General features: G+C 38.2%; 1 protein-coding gene across 1 annotated transcript; it reads right to left on the reverse strand.

Moving 5' to 3' along the window:
- Positions 1-402: 402 nt before the first annotated feature.
- On the reverse strand, positions 403-1,540 carry LOC104418587 (transcription factor bHLH168). The gene is made up of 3 exons (XM_010029968.3): positions 1,239-1,540; positions 762-1,133; positions 403-673 (listed from the first exon to the last, which is right to left on the reverse strand). Exons 1-3 carry the CDS (start codon positions 1,380-1,382, stop codon positions 599-601), a joined length of 591 nt encoding a protein of 196 aa, XP_010028270.2. The 5' UTR covers positions 1,383-1,540; the 3' UTR covers positions 403-598.
- Positions 1,541-17,976: the final 16,436 nt, after the last annotated feature.

Genomic DNA, 17,976 nt, shown 5'->3' on the forward strand with positions numbered 1-17,976 from the left:
ATAAATCCAAAAAATTGAATATATATAGTTTGAAAACTTAGATGTTTTCTCATATAATAAAAGTGAAACTATGGAGAGAGGATTTACACAGAGGTAAATGCAAAGTAGTAATTATCTCAAACATAGATTAGCTCTCTACTATTTTACTTCCATTTTTTTCAATTATATAGATATCTGTTTTTGGTCGCTAAAAAAGGGATGAGGCGTGATTGGGACATTTTTCTCGTCCCTCGAATATTCTCGATTGTTAAGGCGCCAACATTGAATCTTTGTAAGAAAATCGATGTATGCCTTTCTCGGCCTTTCGGGTAGGATCAAGTGCAAGAAACTGAAGAGATTAAATTCAATATCATGAAAAGATGCTGGAAACCTTTTAGAGGTGGGAATTGCAAAAAGATCACTCTTCATTCCGAACGAGGGTTCCAACCAATTTGGAAAATCACTACTCTCATACAAATGTTTTTTTACACGTGGTGGGACGAACAAGGCTTTCGAGCTGTCTCGGTCCCCTAATAACATGCCCTGATCAAGAAACTAACCATATAATAACATTATTTCTCTTTTCTAGATTCTTGGTCAAAATAATTCGTCGCGGCAGCTAAAACGAGTAAACCAGCTCGTGTAGTCTCTGGCTAACCCTTGAGGTCTCCACTCCGACCCGAGAAAGTCTCACCTGTAAGAAGACGTTCGAAAAAGTTAAGGTCAAAAGCGTGTTCCCGTGGTGAAAGCTGAGCTTTTCTGCGATCGAATTCTTACTATACCTGAGCATGGAGGGTGTAGAAGACCTTGTCGCCGATGTTGGAGATGCTGGCGCTCACGACCTCGGCGCCTTCCTCCTCGAGAATGCCGATCACCTCGTACAGCATGAAGTTCTTGCTCGCCCCGCACCCGCTGATCAGGGTCACCTCGACCCCGGAGTCCCAGTCCCGTATGCTGACGAACGGCAGCGCCGAGGCCTGCCTGGCCGCGGCCCCGTCGAATGCCGGCCCGCACTCCCCGCCGCGGCGGCGGCGGCTGACGTCCAGCCGCGCCATCGCCAGCTCCTTCTTCGCCTTCAGCATATCGACCTTCTCCTTCAGCTGCGCGATGTACGCCGCGGCTTGCTCGATCTGGTCCTGCTGCGACAGCATGTCCTGGAAACGGGAAACGCCCCGATGAATTTTCCCGGAAAGGACGAATGCGGGGGGCGAAAACCCACGAACCGGAAGGGGGAAAACACGAGCTCGTGGCGGTTTTACCTTGGGGGTGGATCTGGGCTGGTGGGAAGGGACGAGGGAGGCGAGCTTGAAGCAGAGGCTCTTCATGTGGATGCGCCGGTTCCGCTCCACCGTCTTGCGGTCGGGCTTGATGGAGTCGCTGCTGCTGCTGCTCTTCTTCTTCATCTCTCTCTCTCTCTCTCTCTCTTTCTCTACACGCCTCGAACGAACGACAGATGATCAGAGGAAAGGAAAGGGAACCTTGCTGGCGGGAAGAACGAGGCGGTGAGCTCGGGACGATGCGATGGACGGAAGACAGGAAGAGCGAGAGAGAGCGAGAGGATTGAGAGTAAGTGCAATGTACAAGAGAGCGGGCGCGCCCACTTATATAAGTACACAGCAGGTGGTGCGGGGTCGGGGGCGCTACAGCCAACATAAACTATTCTGACACTCCCCACATGGCGAACCGCAGGGGGCGAGAAAAGGAACGGGCTGCGAAGCCTCGCCTGTCAACAACGTTAGGAAAGACAAAGAACGAGGGATTTGGGTCCCACTCCCTTTTTTGGGGGGATGTTTACACACACGTGTCCGTCCGACCAATCGATCGCATTTTGTCTGTTTCCTAAAAATTATCTTCTACTCGCCAAGCCCGCAGAGAGATTAAAAAAAAAACTAGTTTTTGGTCCCCCATGGTAGGAGACTAAGGGATGATGACGTTCGAAACAACCCCCCCAAAAAAAAGATGATGAACATTCTGACGGAAGAAGATGATAACGACCGTGTGAGATGTTATTACTCGATTTAAGAATTGAGTAAGATAAGAGTGTATGACCGCGTTGAGATGACCTGGTCGAGGATTTACATTTGCTTTGATTATTTTGGGGGGAATTGAGTCGTTCTCGAAGCGTGAATCAAGTATTGGGTCCTGAAACCCATGCATGAAACTCTTTTTTCCTTGCTTCGCTGAGAAAGTGTTTTATGTTGTGTTTGTAAAATTGTCCAAAAATTCCAATACTTATTATAGTTTTGTCAATTTGATTTTAAATATTTTCATATTTTATCAATTAAATCCGTCTGATCAATGTTAACACTTAATTGGCAATATTAAAATGTTCAACACCGAATTGATAAAATTATAATAGATTTATGATTTGTTGGGCAAAATTTAAATATTCAGATAAATGCTATGCTTATTAAACCCGGGCTAAAAACTAGACCATTTGGCTTTGAGGATCGACTGCTCCGCTTTACAGCACACCGTTAGTTTGCCATCCACTTTTTGGACTGACCCTAACGTACCCCCATCGTCGCTCCACTGTACCAATCTCACGCGAGAAGCATAATAAATGATCCTGTTATCTCGGTTGGGCGGGCGCTAATGGGTCCAAAACTTTTTCGTCTATTATTAGCGGAGCCGTGTTACTGCTCAGAAAGCGAGTTACCGAGCGCCTACCTCGTTCACATATATAATTTGATTTAATCCGGCATGTGAAGAACGGGTTATTAATCTTGTACCTAACGGATTAAAGGGCCACGGCACGGACGAGCGACAACCGAGTCCTTTTCGTTGAAATTAAAGCCCAAAGGACAGCAGGGGGGGCGTGGGGCCCAGATCTTTTTACGAGAGGGTGGGGCCCTCCCGTGTCCAATGTAGTACGTCGTCCCTTGTCCCCTTCGGATGTCCTGGGTGGCGGCCCTTCCTGTTGGATCTTGACCCGTTGACTTTCCTTCGCCTTTCTAAGTCACGCAGTAGACCGCCGCGAGCCCGCGGCTCCACCGGCCAGCTTATTACGAATTTGCCACTGCAGCACCATCTCCTGCCTTTCCATATATGTGCTGCCCCAGTGCGTGTAGGTTTGATCCAGTCTTAGTTCATACTTGTCGCCAAAAAGAAAAATGGTGACAGCACTTTCTCCCACTTTAACTAACCTTGAGACAAAAAAAGAAAAAAAAGAAAAAGTAATCCCACTTTAAGTAATTTTGAGACAAAAAAAGAAAAAGTAACCTTCAGAGCTGAAAAAGCATGCCCGCTCTCCATTTGCGTGTAATCATAAGGATAATTTACTGTATCAAAAATCGGAATTGAATTTAGAGATTGAGAAATCCATATTACTTTTGGCTCTCAGATAGCTTAGTGAAATATTGATGGGAATTAGCGATAATTTCATCTTGAGAATGTGTTAATCGATTTTGATTGAATTGATATGTCGGGATTGAGTTATTGCGAAATATCTCGTTTGAGACCGATAATTTATTGTATCAAAAATTGGAATTGAGTTCAAAGATTGAGAAATCCATGTTACTCTTGGCTCAGCTAGCTTAGCAAAATATTGATGGGCATCAGAGATAATTTCATCTTCAGAAGATGTTCATCGATTTTGATTGAATTGATATGTCGGGGACGAATTATGGTGAAATAACTCATTTGAGATAGACAATTTAATATATCAAAAATCAGAATTGAATTCAAAGATTGAGACATCCACGTTACATTTGGCTCTTGGCTAGCTCAGTGAAATAGTGATGGGCATTAACAATAATTTCGTCTTCAAAAGGTGTTCATTGATTTTGATTGAATTGATATGTTGGGGCAAGTTATAATGAAATATGTCGTTTGAGACGGATAATTTATTGTATCAAAAATCGGAATTGAATTTGAAGATTGAGAAATCCATGTTACTTTTGGCTCTTAGCTAGCTGAGTGAAATAGTGATGGGCATCGACAATAATTTTGTCTTTAGAAGGTGTGCATCGATTTTGATTGAATTGATATGTTGGGGTTGAGTTATAGCGAAATTTCTCATTTGAGCCGAATAATTTATTGTATAAAAGATCAGAACCAATTTTGAAGATTGAGAAACCTATGTTACCGTTGGCTCTCAACTAGCTTTGTGAAATGGTGACGGGCTTGTGCAATAATTTCGTCTTTAAATAGGTGTTCAACAATTTTGATTGAATAGATATGTAGTGGTCGAGTTATAGTGAAATATATCGTTGCATAAAAAGGGTCCAGGTAATGCTAGGTCAAGCTTTCATGTACAAAAATAAAAAAGGTATGTCCGTGAGGAAATATGCCTAAATCATATTGAAAATGAGAGTGATCCACGTCATGCAAATTGTACTTATATAATAAGGACCACAAGCCGAGAGGCATATTTAAAAAAATCTTTTTCTTGAGAGATTCCTTCCTCATATGGTGTCTGGCGCACCTATTTTTATGATACGATTTATTGGCATTAAATGACTGTCGTCTAAGTGTTCTCTTGGCACTCGTTAACCAAAATTTCTTTAAAGAACGTTTGAATGTTCAATGCACGGATCACACGTCACATGAGGAAAACGGCACATCAGAAATGACAAGACTTGCTTTTTGCCGGAATGTTAACAAAGCGCTTTGGGGGTCTCTGTGACCATTCTTTTTGGACTTGCGGGAACAGCGGCTTCCGGCCCCTCTGTCGACCGCCAGATCTCGAGGATTACGGGACTCCACACAGGTACAATCGTGTATGCGAAGATCCACTCGACCCAGCGCCTCTCGTTCGTAACTTGACGGCGAAATTAGGGCCATATGTTTCTCTTTTTGGCCATATTTGCAAATACTTGGAGGTGAAAGCACCTTCACAATCCCCCACGATCTTATGTGGTCGGCCTAGATAAATTTGATTGAGGCCAGCGAAATGCCACGTGAATCCACGTGAATTACACCATCTTCAAGTCCGACAAACTAACAAAATGTTTAAAGTCATCGATACCATAAATTTGATGGTAAGTTTAAACCATCTAAATGGTTGACACATCTCGTTTCTTTTCTTTCTTCTTCTTCTTGTCAATGTGTTCACTGAGACTTTGCTCAATATCATTGTGCACCATAGTGCTGCCACCTCTAGCCACCTCCAGCGTCACCCCCTCCCCCTCCCCCTCCCCTCCCTCATACCTAACATGAAACCTCATGGATCTTTGTAGTTACTGAATGTAGTTCCCCATCACAGTTCGGTTCGGGAGGAGATTACGAGTGAAGTTGTGTTTAGGTCGGTTAGTAATGACTGGAAATTTGGTTTCAGGTCGTTGATAAAGAATGATACCGTACTTAGATCGACGGGGAATTGACCGACTCGATGTGGTGGAGACTCACTTGTGAGGAAGAAATGTACAGGTACACATGTTAGTGATGTTGGAAATTAATCCAGAGAAAACACACTATTTGTTGTAATCATAACATCAATATAAAGAAGACGATAACAATTATATAATATCCTTATTTTTCTGTAAACTTACAAATCTTGGAGAAGAATAAAATAAGATATCATTGGAAAAATAACATAAACTTGGAGGTGAGATACGGATAACCGAATCTCTTTAAGGCGATTAGTTCCTGACAATGGTGCCCCACAGATTCACGAACTATGCCTCCCAAGATACAACACCTCGAACATGTTTGGATTAGCACTATGCAAACAGGACTCTGTCGAATCGTTCAATTGAACCAGCACACCCAGATAAAACAAAAGAGTAGAAAAGTATATCAAAGCCTTTTTGGAATCGAGTCAGAAAAGTCAAAACCAAAAAAACTCTTATAAAGTTCTATGCTCATATCTATTTATAGAGCTTTTTAGTTCATGTACTATAGAGATATATGAATTAAATAGACGCGTGTATCCACGAGATTCATGAATAAAGAGATACGTGAATTCAAGATATTCATGAACTCAAAAATACATGAACAAAATATTCATGAATCAATAAATTATGAACAAAAGATACATGAAAATAAAAGTAGGAAATTCATGAATTCAATAGATACGTGAAAATAAAAGTATAGGAAATTCATGAATCCAAAAGAGATACGTGAATAGAAAAAACGTATTTTAATTTATTGGCTTCCGTTGATCCATTCCATTAACCATAATTACAACAAGTGATGTGAAACCAAGCAACATGACATGCCGTGCAGATTTAAAAGAAGTACTTGATACGACCAAGTTGAGTTGTAATGCAATGGCTTAAGTTTTTTACTAGAGGAGTCCAATAAGTTGTCAAAAGGCTCAAGTTATAAGCTCCCTCTTGATCTCTCGTTAAGAAAATATTTACGGTGTTTCCATTAGGGATGTCAAAATCAAATTGAAAGATAAAATCCAACCGAATTAAAATTTCGTTCATTTTCCGTTTGGCTCAGTAAGGGTAATGAAAAAACAACCATTTTCTTATTTCAGTTCGGATAGTTTCGATTCAGTCAGTATACTATAAATCATCTATCTTCTTAATATTACAATTTACACAATCTTTTGCATTTTTCATTAAATCTCTGCTTAATGTTATAAAAAAAATTGAAAAACCGAACTGAACTGGGCCTTCAATTTAGGTTAATCAGCTCGGGCCGTAACTCAGTTCGAAGTTAATGCATTCAAAATGGTTTGAGTTTCTTTTAAAAAAAGAAAAGGTTAACTGTATTCAATAAATGTGTTTAAAATGAATAGATCAATTTCTTAACCCATATATGATAGGGTGAATACTTATATGGTTTAATTATATTTAATAAAATGGTTCATAATGAATACACCTATTTGTTAACCCTCAACTAAATTGTTACATGTGTTAATTATATTTTATGAATGGGTTCAAAATAGTAAATATGAAAGTTAATGAGTTTACAATTTATTTAAACTTAACTCACCATTATAACTTTCTCTTCATTTTTTCTTGCCTTCACTCGATCTTGTATTTACTCACTCAGTACTCTCACCTTAAATATAGGTCAGATTAAACATGAGTTCGATACAAATGACTAGATTTGTATTATATAAATATAGGTCACAATGAGTTAAATTGATCGATTTGGATTGATTTATTTTCGACTTGAATCATTTATTTATTTATTTTTGATCGGTCCTACCATAATCCTACTCTAACACTCATTCTAGATTTTTGCCCTACTTCCTTGCAGAACGTGGGAGTCGAAACTCACTCTTGAAATAAAATTGTCCCCACCTCAATCCCCACCTTCCCTTTTAAGATGGAAGGATAGCCACTGAGGCGAACCCCGGTGGTTGATTTGAATCATTTATTTGATGGGTGTATTTTAGGCAATATATGTTGCGCAAGGCAAATGACGGCTAGGGCAGAAACCGACGGTGCACAAACTTTGTTGATTCGTGACGGAGAGAAAATAGCACACACAATCATTATTCCTGCACTTTTCCATTCTGCATGGCCGAAAGGTGTCTTCTTCTCACTCTTCCACATCCCCTTTTTTCATTGATATTTTCACACCACTGAATGATCATTTAGATATCTTCTTTTTCTTTTCAAATAATATCTGAGTCGTACTTTAGAGACCATTTGTCCAATCACATCAATTATTTCTTGTCCCTAATTTTTTTTCCATATACTAATTATCAAAGTGGCGGACCAACTACATGACTTCGTGGTTGCTAAACTACGTGGAAAGTAGCTCACGGATTTATCTCCTATACATGATTTATTCCATAGATGTCATGTGCTTTGACACCAATAGCTTAACAAGGGGAAAAGTACTAAAAAATTCATAAATATATTACATTTGTATCAATTCAATCCTAAACTTTTTAACTGGACTAATTTAGTCTTAAACATTTTAATATTGGTAAAAAATTCAATCCATCCGGCCAATTTTGGCTAGCCGTGATGTGGATGTTGGCTAATAGCCGAACACTGACGTGATGATTTTTATGATTTTTTAATTATTTTTTCAATTTTTTTATTATTTTTTTTTCCTTTTCTTTTCTCCCTTCTTCTTGGTGGTGGCCACGAAGCCCTCGCCTACCGCCGGCAAGGGTCACGGCCCTTGCCTAGCCTCTCCCAGGGCCACCGGTGAGGTGGCTTTGCTCGGATCTAGGCAAGGCTGGCTTCGCCTTGGCCTTACCGCGGGTGAAGGTAGCTTCGCCCGTGGCTGGGAGGTCATGGTGGCCGCTAGCCACTGGCGGGGGTTGTGGCCCTTGCTCTACCTCCCAAGGCCGCAGGTGAGGCGACTTAGCCCAAATTTGGGCAAGGATAGCCTCGCCCTGGCCTTGTCGAGGAGAAGGCGGCCATCGCTAGGCGGTGGCTGGTGAGAGCTTAGCGGCCCTTGCCTCACCCTGGTGATGGCGCCATGGCCCGCCAACCGCGGGCGAGGTCGCCTTCACCCGCGGCAAGGCCAAGGTGAGGCTAGCCTCGCCTAGATTCGGGTGAAGTCACCTTGCTGGCGGCCTTGGGAGAGGTCGAGCGAGGGCCACAACCCTTGCTAACAATAGGCGAGGGCTTCGTGGCCCTCGCCTAGTGGCCAGCAAGCTTCATCGGAGGATCACTGGCCATCACTAGGAAGAAGGGAGAAAAGAAAAAGAAAAAGAAAAAATAATAAAAAATCATAAAAATTACTATGTCAGCGCCAACCAACCAAAATTGGCCAGATGGACTGAATTTGTATCAATATTATTAGAGAAAAATCTTTTATTATTTTGAAGTTGACAAAACATTTCCAAAAGTCTAGTCTAAAGACTTGTAGACTTAAGTACTATAGTCTAAAGAACTCTAGACTCTACCGTCAAAGTCTTAAGACCACTAAAATTTAATCTCAAAGTCTACCCTCACTAACAGTTTTCAAATTGAAGAATGAAGACTTATTTGGATGCATTATTATCTTCAAGGATTTGATTCGTATGGTTTTGGAAGTCCTTATGGCTGGATATAGCACCTTATGATCAATTATCTTTATTGGAATCAGTTCGGATAATCAAATCTTTTGAAAGGTGAAAACACTTGAAAAGTTCTAATTATAGAAATCAAGATCCTGATTATATGGGCGAGTAGGATTGACGGATTTTCATCTCGATCTTCAAACGACTCGAGATCTCCTTAATTGATTTTATATAACGGGTAGATTGGAAAAATTTCTTTGAAAATGCCAACAGTCGCGAAGTCAAGAAGGAGTATTTAAGGCAGACCCTCAAGTTGTTCGATAGAGTGCGTGAAAGAAAAATTTCAAAGTTTGAAACTTCCTAGTTCTTTGCTATTTCATTTGTCGAGCTTAATCTGTACTCAAAAGAGAGAGCAAACACTTGTGAGACTTTGGAAGAATGTAGTAGAGTTTCTATATTGTAAAGTCAAGGACATGGGACTATATAATCTCTTTTGAAATCTAGCCAGTGGGCTATCAGTACGGGAGAGTGGACGTAGGCCGATCTAAGTTGAACTACTATAAATTTTGTGTTTCTATTCTCTTCCCTAAACTCTTTTATTTATTCGTAAATTTATTTAATTGTTGAACTTTCTCTAGTCCATTACTTTGTAGATTTTAGTTCAAAAGAAAAAGTATTTATAAACGTTTCCGCAAAAATTTCTTTCAACACCTATTCACCCCCCTCTACGTATTCATACTAGTACTTTCAAATATTAAAAGGTTTAGAACTGAATTGGTCAAATTGAAAATTTTATGACTGAATTGGTATTAATGCAATGAGTTTAAGACTTTTTTGGTACTTTTCCTACTTAACAAGATTGGAGAAAACAAACAAAGATTCCACCTTTGATATTATACTTGAGCATAGAATGTGTGAAACACCTTATCGCCGACGATGGAAACGCTGGCGCACACAGCTTCGGCTCCTTCTTCCTAATGGCTTCAGACAACACGGAGTTCTTGTCCACCCCACTGATCAACGTGACCTCAAGACCAGAAACCAGAGCCCCAGGTTGACGACCGTTGGATCTCATTGCGAGCACCTTCCTCATTTTCAACCCATCAACTTCTCTTTTACTTGGTTGATGTACGCCGCCGTGGCTTGAATGGCTGCATCTTGCTGGGACATGTCCTATAAAACAAAGAAACGAAGACGCGGTCGAGTAGTTACTTAGTGGGGTATGCTGTTGTACTGTATTACTGCAGTCCTTATACATATTCAATGAGCAATATGCATTAGCGCTCTCTTGTATCAATCATCGTTCAACTTCGAAATAGATAAGTGCTGACTCAAACTTGAAGAGTCTCTTCTAGGGTTTCTAGAGAGAGTACCTCTAGAAATCCTATACTCAGATGGTTCATCTCCTATTTTCATAGGATTTATGGATACAAACATTTTCTTTAGAAAAAAAAGGCTTTGGTTTCAATATATAAATTGATGGCGCAACGCAATACTAATTTTCTTTTCTGTTTAAGCTGGAATATGTAGTCTTCTGCTTGTTATCTGCTTGTTATCTGCTTGTTATCTACTATGTAACCTTCGTCAAGAAGATAGAGAGCATCTTTCCTGTTTTGTTCTTTCTTCAAAAAGGCGATTGAAGAAGATTTTAGACCTTAATGAAACTTTGAGGCGACAAATGCGTGATTAGCGGCATTTTGATGGGTTGTACAAACAGCCGAACCTTTCGGCCTTGAATTCTTAAACTGACCTGCTGTCCTTGCATTTCATCACATGTAGAGAGATAAAAAAGCTGATAGTTGCATGATCCTGGTTTTGCTCGATATGAATTGACAAATCAAGCTGATCAGACCAACTGTAGCTAGCTTGAAGATAAAGTGGGTTGGAAGAAAATGCCAAAACAGATTACCTTTTAATTGACGTACGGCATTAAGCTCCTAGTAAGTTCATTTCACGGGAAATCAAAGATTTGGAAAAATTATGTAACAAGTTCTCATTCATATTACGGAGCCTATGAAAATGAATAAGCTAAGGATGTTTTGACATAAGTTGTTGTTGATGATAGAAAAAAAAAAAATTGCCAACTAATTTTTCTTAATGATACCAACTTTTATTTTTAAGAAAATACCTTTCCAATCATTTATTTATACGAAATAAATGGGCCCTACTTCTTACAAACTATCGCTGCCAAGCTTGGTTGGATAATTGGAACTCCTGGCAATGGCGGCTTTCTTTGTTTGTTTCCTCTTGTCCAATACACGAGAATACAGTTTAACACGACATGAAAGAATCAAAACATGCATTTGTGTACGCAATTGCATATTTTCTTGGCACGCACTCTTTCTTTTCAAATTATTCTTTCCCTCCATGATGATATAGCTCACAAATTCTTCATGAGGGAAGCGAGCTTGGAGAAGAGACCTTTCATGCGGATTCTTCGATTTCTCTCCATTGTCTTCCGATCGAGTTTGAGAGATTCAACTGCCTAATTTGTCTTCATCTCTAATTGCTCCTTTCTTAGTAGCCCCTTTTTTTGCTAAAAAAACACAAAGGACAACTTGAGATATAATCTCTGCATGTGTTAAAAAATTTAAATAATAAATTACATCTTCATCTATGAATTTAAACTTTTACAACGATCAACAGTGTTATCATAAATTCTCTCGGCATGATTGAGCTAGGGAGGATCAACATCAAATCATAATGAAAAGTAGATTTTAAGATATGCTATCTCATATCATTGATAATACGATGTGCCGATCATGTTTAAAGACGCGACAATCAAGATTTTGTAAGAATTAAGATTTTTTATTGTCGATCTGGTTCACACAACAAATGACTTACTTTTATCATCATAAACTTGGCCTGCTACTATAGAGGTCATTTATAAACAAGAGAGTTGATTTAAAAGGCATTGGTCGACAATTAGAAACCAGCGTTGACAATAATCAAGAGAAATTATTGACACGTATTATTACCAGTCGACGTCATTTGCAAACTCTGCTGAATGTTGGAATTGGAAGACAAATAAGATATGTCGACTTCAACACCGGACGAAAAGCTTGTCTGCCATTTGCTAAGACGCGTGGCAAGAGCTAATAATTGGTGCTAGTGGGCTACGAATAACCACAGTGAATGCTGGCTCTCTCTCTCAATAATTGGCGCTAGTGGGCTACAAATAACCACAGTGAATGCTGCCTCTCTCTCTCTTCCCGAAACGTCATTTCATGATATTTATTCAGTTGTATTTCTACTTTTCAACACTCTAGAGTACATTTGAGGATAATTTTTTTTTAAAATAATTTTTTTATATTTTTATTCTTTAATACAGTTTTTAAGTAAATAATACATTTGACAATTGTCCAAAATTTATATTATTAAAATTGAAAAAGAATGGAAATGTATTTAATACAACTTATAATTTTTTTTTTGGTGATGCAGAATTTCTTTTAATTTTCTAATTTAATTTTTTGAGAATTTTTTTCCTGCTCTCTTCTTTAGTAGCTAAGTAGCAAATGGCAACAAACGACGGTAGGCAACGAAGGGGCGATGGGTAGCTAGCAGCGAGGCTTCAGTGACCAATTAGAAGAAGAAGAAGCAATAAATAAATAAATAAATAAATAAAATAACTTATTCCTGAAATTGATTCCACAAATGAGAAACCACTTATTTCCACTTTTTATTTATATTTCAAATTTATTTCCTGACCACTTTTCTATTCTATGAAATAAAATATTAATTGACATTATCAAATTGAAACGTTACCAAACGGAGCCTTAAATTCTTTAAGTTGTTCTTCATGCATCAACTGGGCAAGAAGTTTTATTTCTCATCTAAATGCCTCTTTTGTGTACTCAATTATTTTCCTTTCAAAACAAAAATTAAGATTTTCACTTGATTTGGGCCACTGACTAAACAAAATCTCTTGATGAGGCTCAAGCACGACCAACATAATTGATAATCGAGATGAACCAATTCATGTGTACGTAAGTTGTTGAGAGCACGCAACAAAAGTTCAATATCTTCAATTGAGGAGGTCACCAAGTGAAACTTAAATCCGAACCCATTAATATATGCAATTAGACACACCTTCACTCAAAAGTTCAAGCTAATGAGTTATAGGCCAATTAAGATATACTAACCGCTTCACACATCAATTCTCTTATGTGAGACTTCTTTAAGATAATTCATAAGTGCATCCTAACAAGATCCCCAACGAGTCTCGACCACAAAGCAGGGGAAACAAACATGAAGATCCTAACTCATGTCAGCTTCAAGATCAGCAGGAGGAAAGGGGGAGAAAAGAGAGACAGGTGCGTGTAACAATCCAGGCATGGAACGTCTTTGAAAGTAAAGTCTGCATGAGATAGGGTGAAGTCGCCATTGGGCCACGTTAGCCATGTGAAGGTTACGGAGATTATTCGAATATTTGAGGGACATCGGGGTCCATCGGAATGATGTTTGGCTTCTGGTTTAATCCATGTTCTTGTATATAGAAGTGTGCAACGGGAACCCCTCGGACAAGGAACTACCTAAAACGGATCGAACTGGCCTATTTTGGGCAGTTCCCAAAGAGTGCAGTCCAATTCTTTATTTCCACTTTTGGAACTGGTAGCCAATTGGTCCGGTTCCAAGGTGGGAATCAGACTGGTTAATTATATATAATATATATTTTTAAATTTCTTAAGAAACAAATCCTAATTCCTCTCAATTTCTCTCATTTTTTATTTTATTTTTGTCCAAAAATAACAAATTTACTAGATGGGTTGGTCGGTTGGTTCCCGATTTCAGGATCGGTTGATCCGGTTCCTAGTTCCACCTCGGAACTAGATTGGACTGGGGACCGATCAATCCTACTTACGTGCATGATTGTTTTGAACCAGCCTTTTGTCTTCTTCCGATGAATTACTGGTGCTATATTTGGTTCGGAGGCTCTGTCGGGACGCCAGGGAAGGGAAGAAAGCACCTGATCTTTGACGATAAAATAATGCGAGAAACAGAACGCCTAGTCATTAGCATTGATGCTGCTCTAGCTAAGATCTTCATGTTTGCTTCCCCTGCTTGTCGGGGTCGAGGCTTGTCGGCACTCGAGTACACATAACGAAAACACGTTAGGTCCAAATTTTGTCGCGGACCGTCTGTTACTTTTGCTCTGTCGTCTTTACCTAATGCTTTTAGGTGTATAAAGGTGACAAAAATGGATTCCAAAGTGCACAAAAGTCCTTTTGTACCAAATGTGACCAAATTAGATTGTCGTGCTCAAAGGGAAAAGAACTTATTTAGCTTTGTTGCCATAACCTAGCTAGAGGTGACAAAAACTCATTGTGTTTATTGAGTTAATGACGACAAAAAATCGCCTCAGATAAGTTTTTTAGGCCAATTAGATGATGATATATATCTTACGTTAGGTTTATTTGTTGAATTAGGCATGGAGACAGTTGTTGCCATAACCTAGCTAGAGGCGACAAAAACTCATTGAGTTTATTGAGTTAATGACGAAAAAAAATTGCCTTAGATCAATTTTTTAGGCCAATTAGACAATGATATATATCTTACGTTAGGTTTATTTGTTGAATTAGGCATGGAGACAGATATTTTTTTATTCGTTGCTTTTGACATCATCATTTGTTTTTAATTAGTATTTGATTATAGTTATTTGTTATTGTTTTGATATTGGAAGATCAAATTATGAAGTTAGAAAATTCATAGTTTAACTCTATCAAATATGGATAAGGTCAACAAAAATTTCGCTAAGATCAAATCGAATAATATACTCGATAACATCATTACAAAGTAACATAAAATTAATCTGACTAAATTCAGCAAAAGTCCTCTCTAAATGCTTGCTTTCTCCACACGTCAATCCCACTCGAGTGTAAACACGTGGCTAGAACAAAAGATGTGAATTGAAATTATATGATTTATATATAATTGATTACATATACTTAGATATTGAATCAAATAAATGTAAGCCGCAAAATTGGCATTCGAAATTTCAAAACTAAAATCTAGAACATGGTGATGGAGAAAAATATATTTATGTGCCTGATTTGGAATGTATTATTCTTGATGCAGAATAATGATGATTCAGACTTCAAATGCTTTTCTTCAATTACCTTTTATATCACTTGCTCAATAAAACTGTCCCTCACAAACTCCTTATGTGAGGTTATTTGAGCATTAAAGTTATATGATAAACTTGAATATTATTTATAAAGTTTTCAAATGCAAACATTCTCATCACATGTGAGTTTTTATTTGGCATTCAAGTGATTGATCAAAAAGTTTAAAACTGGCACGCCAAATATATATTAGCTAAAATGATTAAATTGACACATATATAATATTTATGATTAAATTAGTATAAATATAATAAATTTAAAACTTTTCTTTCGCTTTTCTCCATTGACATGTACATATGGGGTGTGAAAGCCTTTTACCAAACACACAATTGCAATTTGATTCTTATATGAAAAAACTGGAACCTATACCCAAACATGTCAAATCATTTTCACTAAGAATGTTATGAGAAAATGTTTCATAATTTGCACGAATTTTGATGGGAAAATGGTTTAGTAAATTCCATCTTCAGCGTTTCTCGATTGAAAAATGTGGAAAATACCTCTCATGTAATTCATATAGCCCGCTGACCAAAGCAATGACGTAGTACTGTTGCCAGATGAGAGCTTCTTGTTTATGCGGTGTTGCTTTTTGTCTCTGCGTTGAATCTTGACCTCTTGACTTTTCGTTCTGCAGAAATATCCGCCAATCATCACCGGCCAGACATGTAAATCACTATTTGATCTGCTACGTAAACCATCGATCAAAGCTCAGGTCTTTTCGTTTACAGGCTTCGTAGCTCCCGAGGTCCCTCTTTTCTTGGACTCCTCTTCACGGGGCTATTTTTAGAACCAGCTCTAGTATGGGACATTCGAGAAAAACCGAAGGGACGGATCCAATCCTCAAGCCAGGGTCGAATTGAAGAGAATGAAATTCGAGACCGACCTCATACGAAAACGTATCCATACTTAATCCTAATTATGAAAATAAATATTAACTCATTTAACCATTTTAAGCTCTTCATGTTAACACGTTATTCGATTAAAATTTTATATCAAATTTAAAAAGTAAAGTACAAAATATGAAGATGTAAGTAAATAAAATGAAAAATGAAAAACAAAAAAATCAAAGAGACTGAAGGTAAATATGGTCTTTTATTTTATTTTTTTGTCAATTTTTTATTTTATTTTATTTAAAAATCGAATTTTTAATTGTTTTAATCTTCATTTTTTTTTTCCTTCTTCTTCACCCGGTTGCCAGCCATGGTGACGGTCGGCGACTAGCTACAAGCAAGCTTGAGTCTCCGTAGAGGTGCGCGAGGCTTCGACCTTGCCAAATCAACAAGCTTGAGTCTTGCCACCGATAAAGGTCAATGAGCTTGAGCTCACTAGAGGCTAAATTGGTGAGCTTGTCATTCGCCTATGGCCAACCACCAATGGAGGAAGAAGGAATAATAAATAAATAAATAATTTAAAAAAAAAAAAATAAAAATGACATATTTGTGATTAACTTAAAACTTGTTAGGTAACACCATTATGACCAATTTAAAACCCATTTAAGACTCATTAAGTTTTTATGTGACACATTTATGACCCATTTAAGTTTTTTTTTTTTAAATATTTAAAGTTAACACATTTATGACCACACCATTAAATATGAGTTAAAATAGGGATTCTAGACCCATTTTACTACCTTTAAATAGAAGGTTGGTGGTCTCCTAGTCAAGAGATTCTATTTATAACGTGTTCGGTTCAACTCAACCTGATTGTGCATGCAGTTCGATGACAAGGTTAGGCTAGATCTCAAGGTCCAAACTAGAGCATCTGCTTGAGAATCTACATAATTGACACGAAAATGAGATGAGGAATTTTTACTCGCTTCAAGATAGCCTCCATTTTGTACAAATCAATTTTACACATCAACACGTACACCTAACATTACTCATTTTTTTAATGGCTCATTGCCAACTTGCTGATGCTGCCAAAACCCTAGTTCATGTCGAGCCAAAACTCCTCCCCAACTTGGCAGCACGTACGGATCTTATTTGTCTTCTCTGCTTAGATTCAAACGATGCACATGCCTTGAAGAATACATATACGTAATTCCTTGAAGAATATCAGTCAACTTCTGTTTCTTTTTTACATTTTTTATTTTAATATCTTGGCCAAAATAGTCGCGTTTTTTCCATTTCGATCTTCTTTTCTGCGTGCTCAAGTATCTTCCTTTCAAAACAATCCGGAAACACAAAATGTGCAGAGCAATAACTTTCATTGGCGGCAGGTGACGGCCACGCTATGGCTTGCTAGATCAAGGGAGGGTCGTGACACCCTCATCATATCTAGCGAGGTGAAGGTGTCACAGCCCTCAACTTGGGCAAGGTCACAACACCCTCACTGGCCTATGAGGGCCGCAACCCTTGCCCACGATTGACAAGGGCTTCGCAGCCCTCACCTAGGGGCCAGCCAAGGTCGTTGACTCTCACTTATTGGCTGGTGGCCCCCCGGTCCTATTATTTTGGGATAAAAATGATGACAAAAATAAAATAAAAAAATTAATGAAAAATTTTAAAAATTGTTCACATCAACACTGGTCGTAAGACGACCAATATTGATTGGATCGTCATGTCATTGATATCTAACTAATTTTATCCGGAATGACTAAATTAATAATTTGTTAAAAGGTTTAGGATTTGTTTGGCAAAATGTTAAAATGTTTAGAACTAAATTAGTACAATTAGCCACTGTATAATAAGTTTAAGACTTTTTAAATAATTTTTTCCTTCCCAAAATTAAGGTATATAATGCTGGAATGCACGCATGAGTTGTGTTAGAAAAGTTCTACATCAGATAATTGATATGATGTGAAATAATTAATATATCCTAATTGATATGTGATTCATTAACTTAAACTTTTGAGTAAATATGAGTCTAATTAGATATATTGATGAAATCGGATTTGGCTCCCTCTTTGTGATCTCCCTAAAAGAAGGATGTCTAAAGAAGGTATCAAATTTTTACAGTATAAATAAGACTTTCTTTTTTGTCCAAATCTGAGTCATCAACTGGGTGTAG

The sequence above is a fragment of the Eucalyptus grandis genome, chromosome 2 (assembly GCF_016545825.1).
Source record: "Eucalyptus grandis isolate ANBG69807.140 chromosome 2, ASM1654582v1, whole genome shotgun sequence".
NCBI classification, from domain to species: domain Eukaryota; kingdom Viridiplantae; phylum Streptophyta; class Magnoliopsida; order Myrtales; family Myrtaceae; genus Eucalyptus; species Eucalyptus grandis.

Excerpts from the sequence above, each read along its gene's own strand:
- LOC104418587 (XM_010029968.3), bottom strand. The coding sequence starts at position 1,382 with ATGAAGAAGAAGAGCAGCAGCAGCAGCGACTCCATCAAGCCCGACCGC. Across the intron at positions 1,134-1,238 it reads AGCCCAGATCCACCCCCAAG|GACATGCTGTCGCAGCAGGA; the intron begins GTAAAACCGCCA and ends TCCCGTTTCCAG. Across the intron at positions 674-761 it reads TCTACACCCTCCATGCTCAG|GTGAGACTTTCTCGGGTCGG; the intron begins GTATAGTAAGAA and ends GTCTTCTTACAG.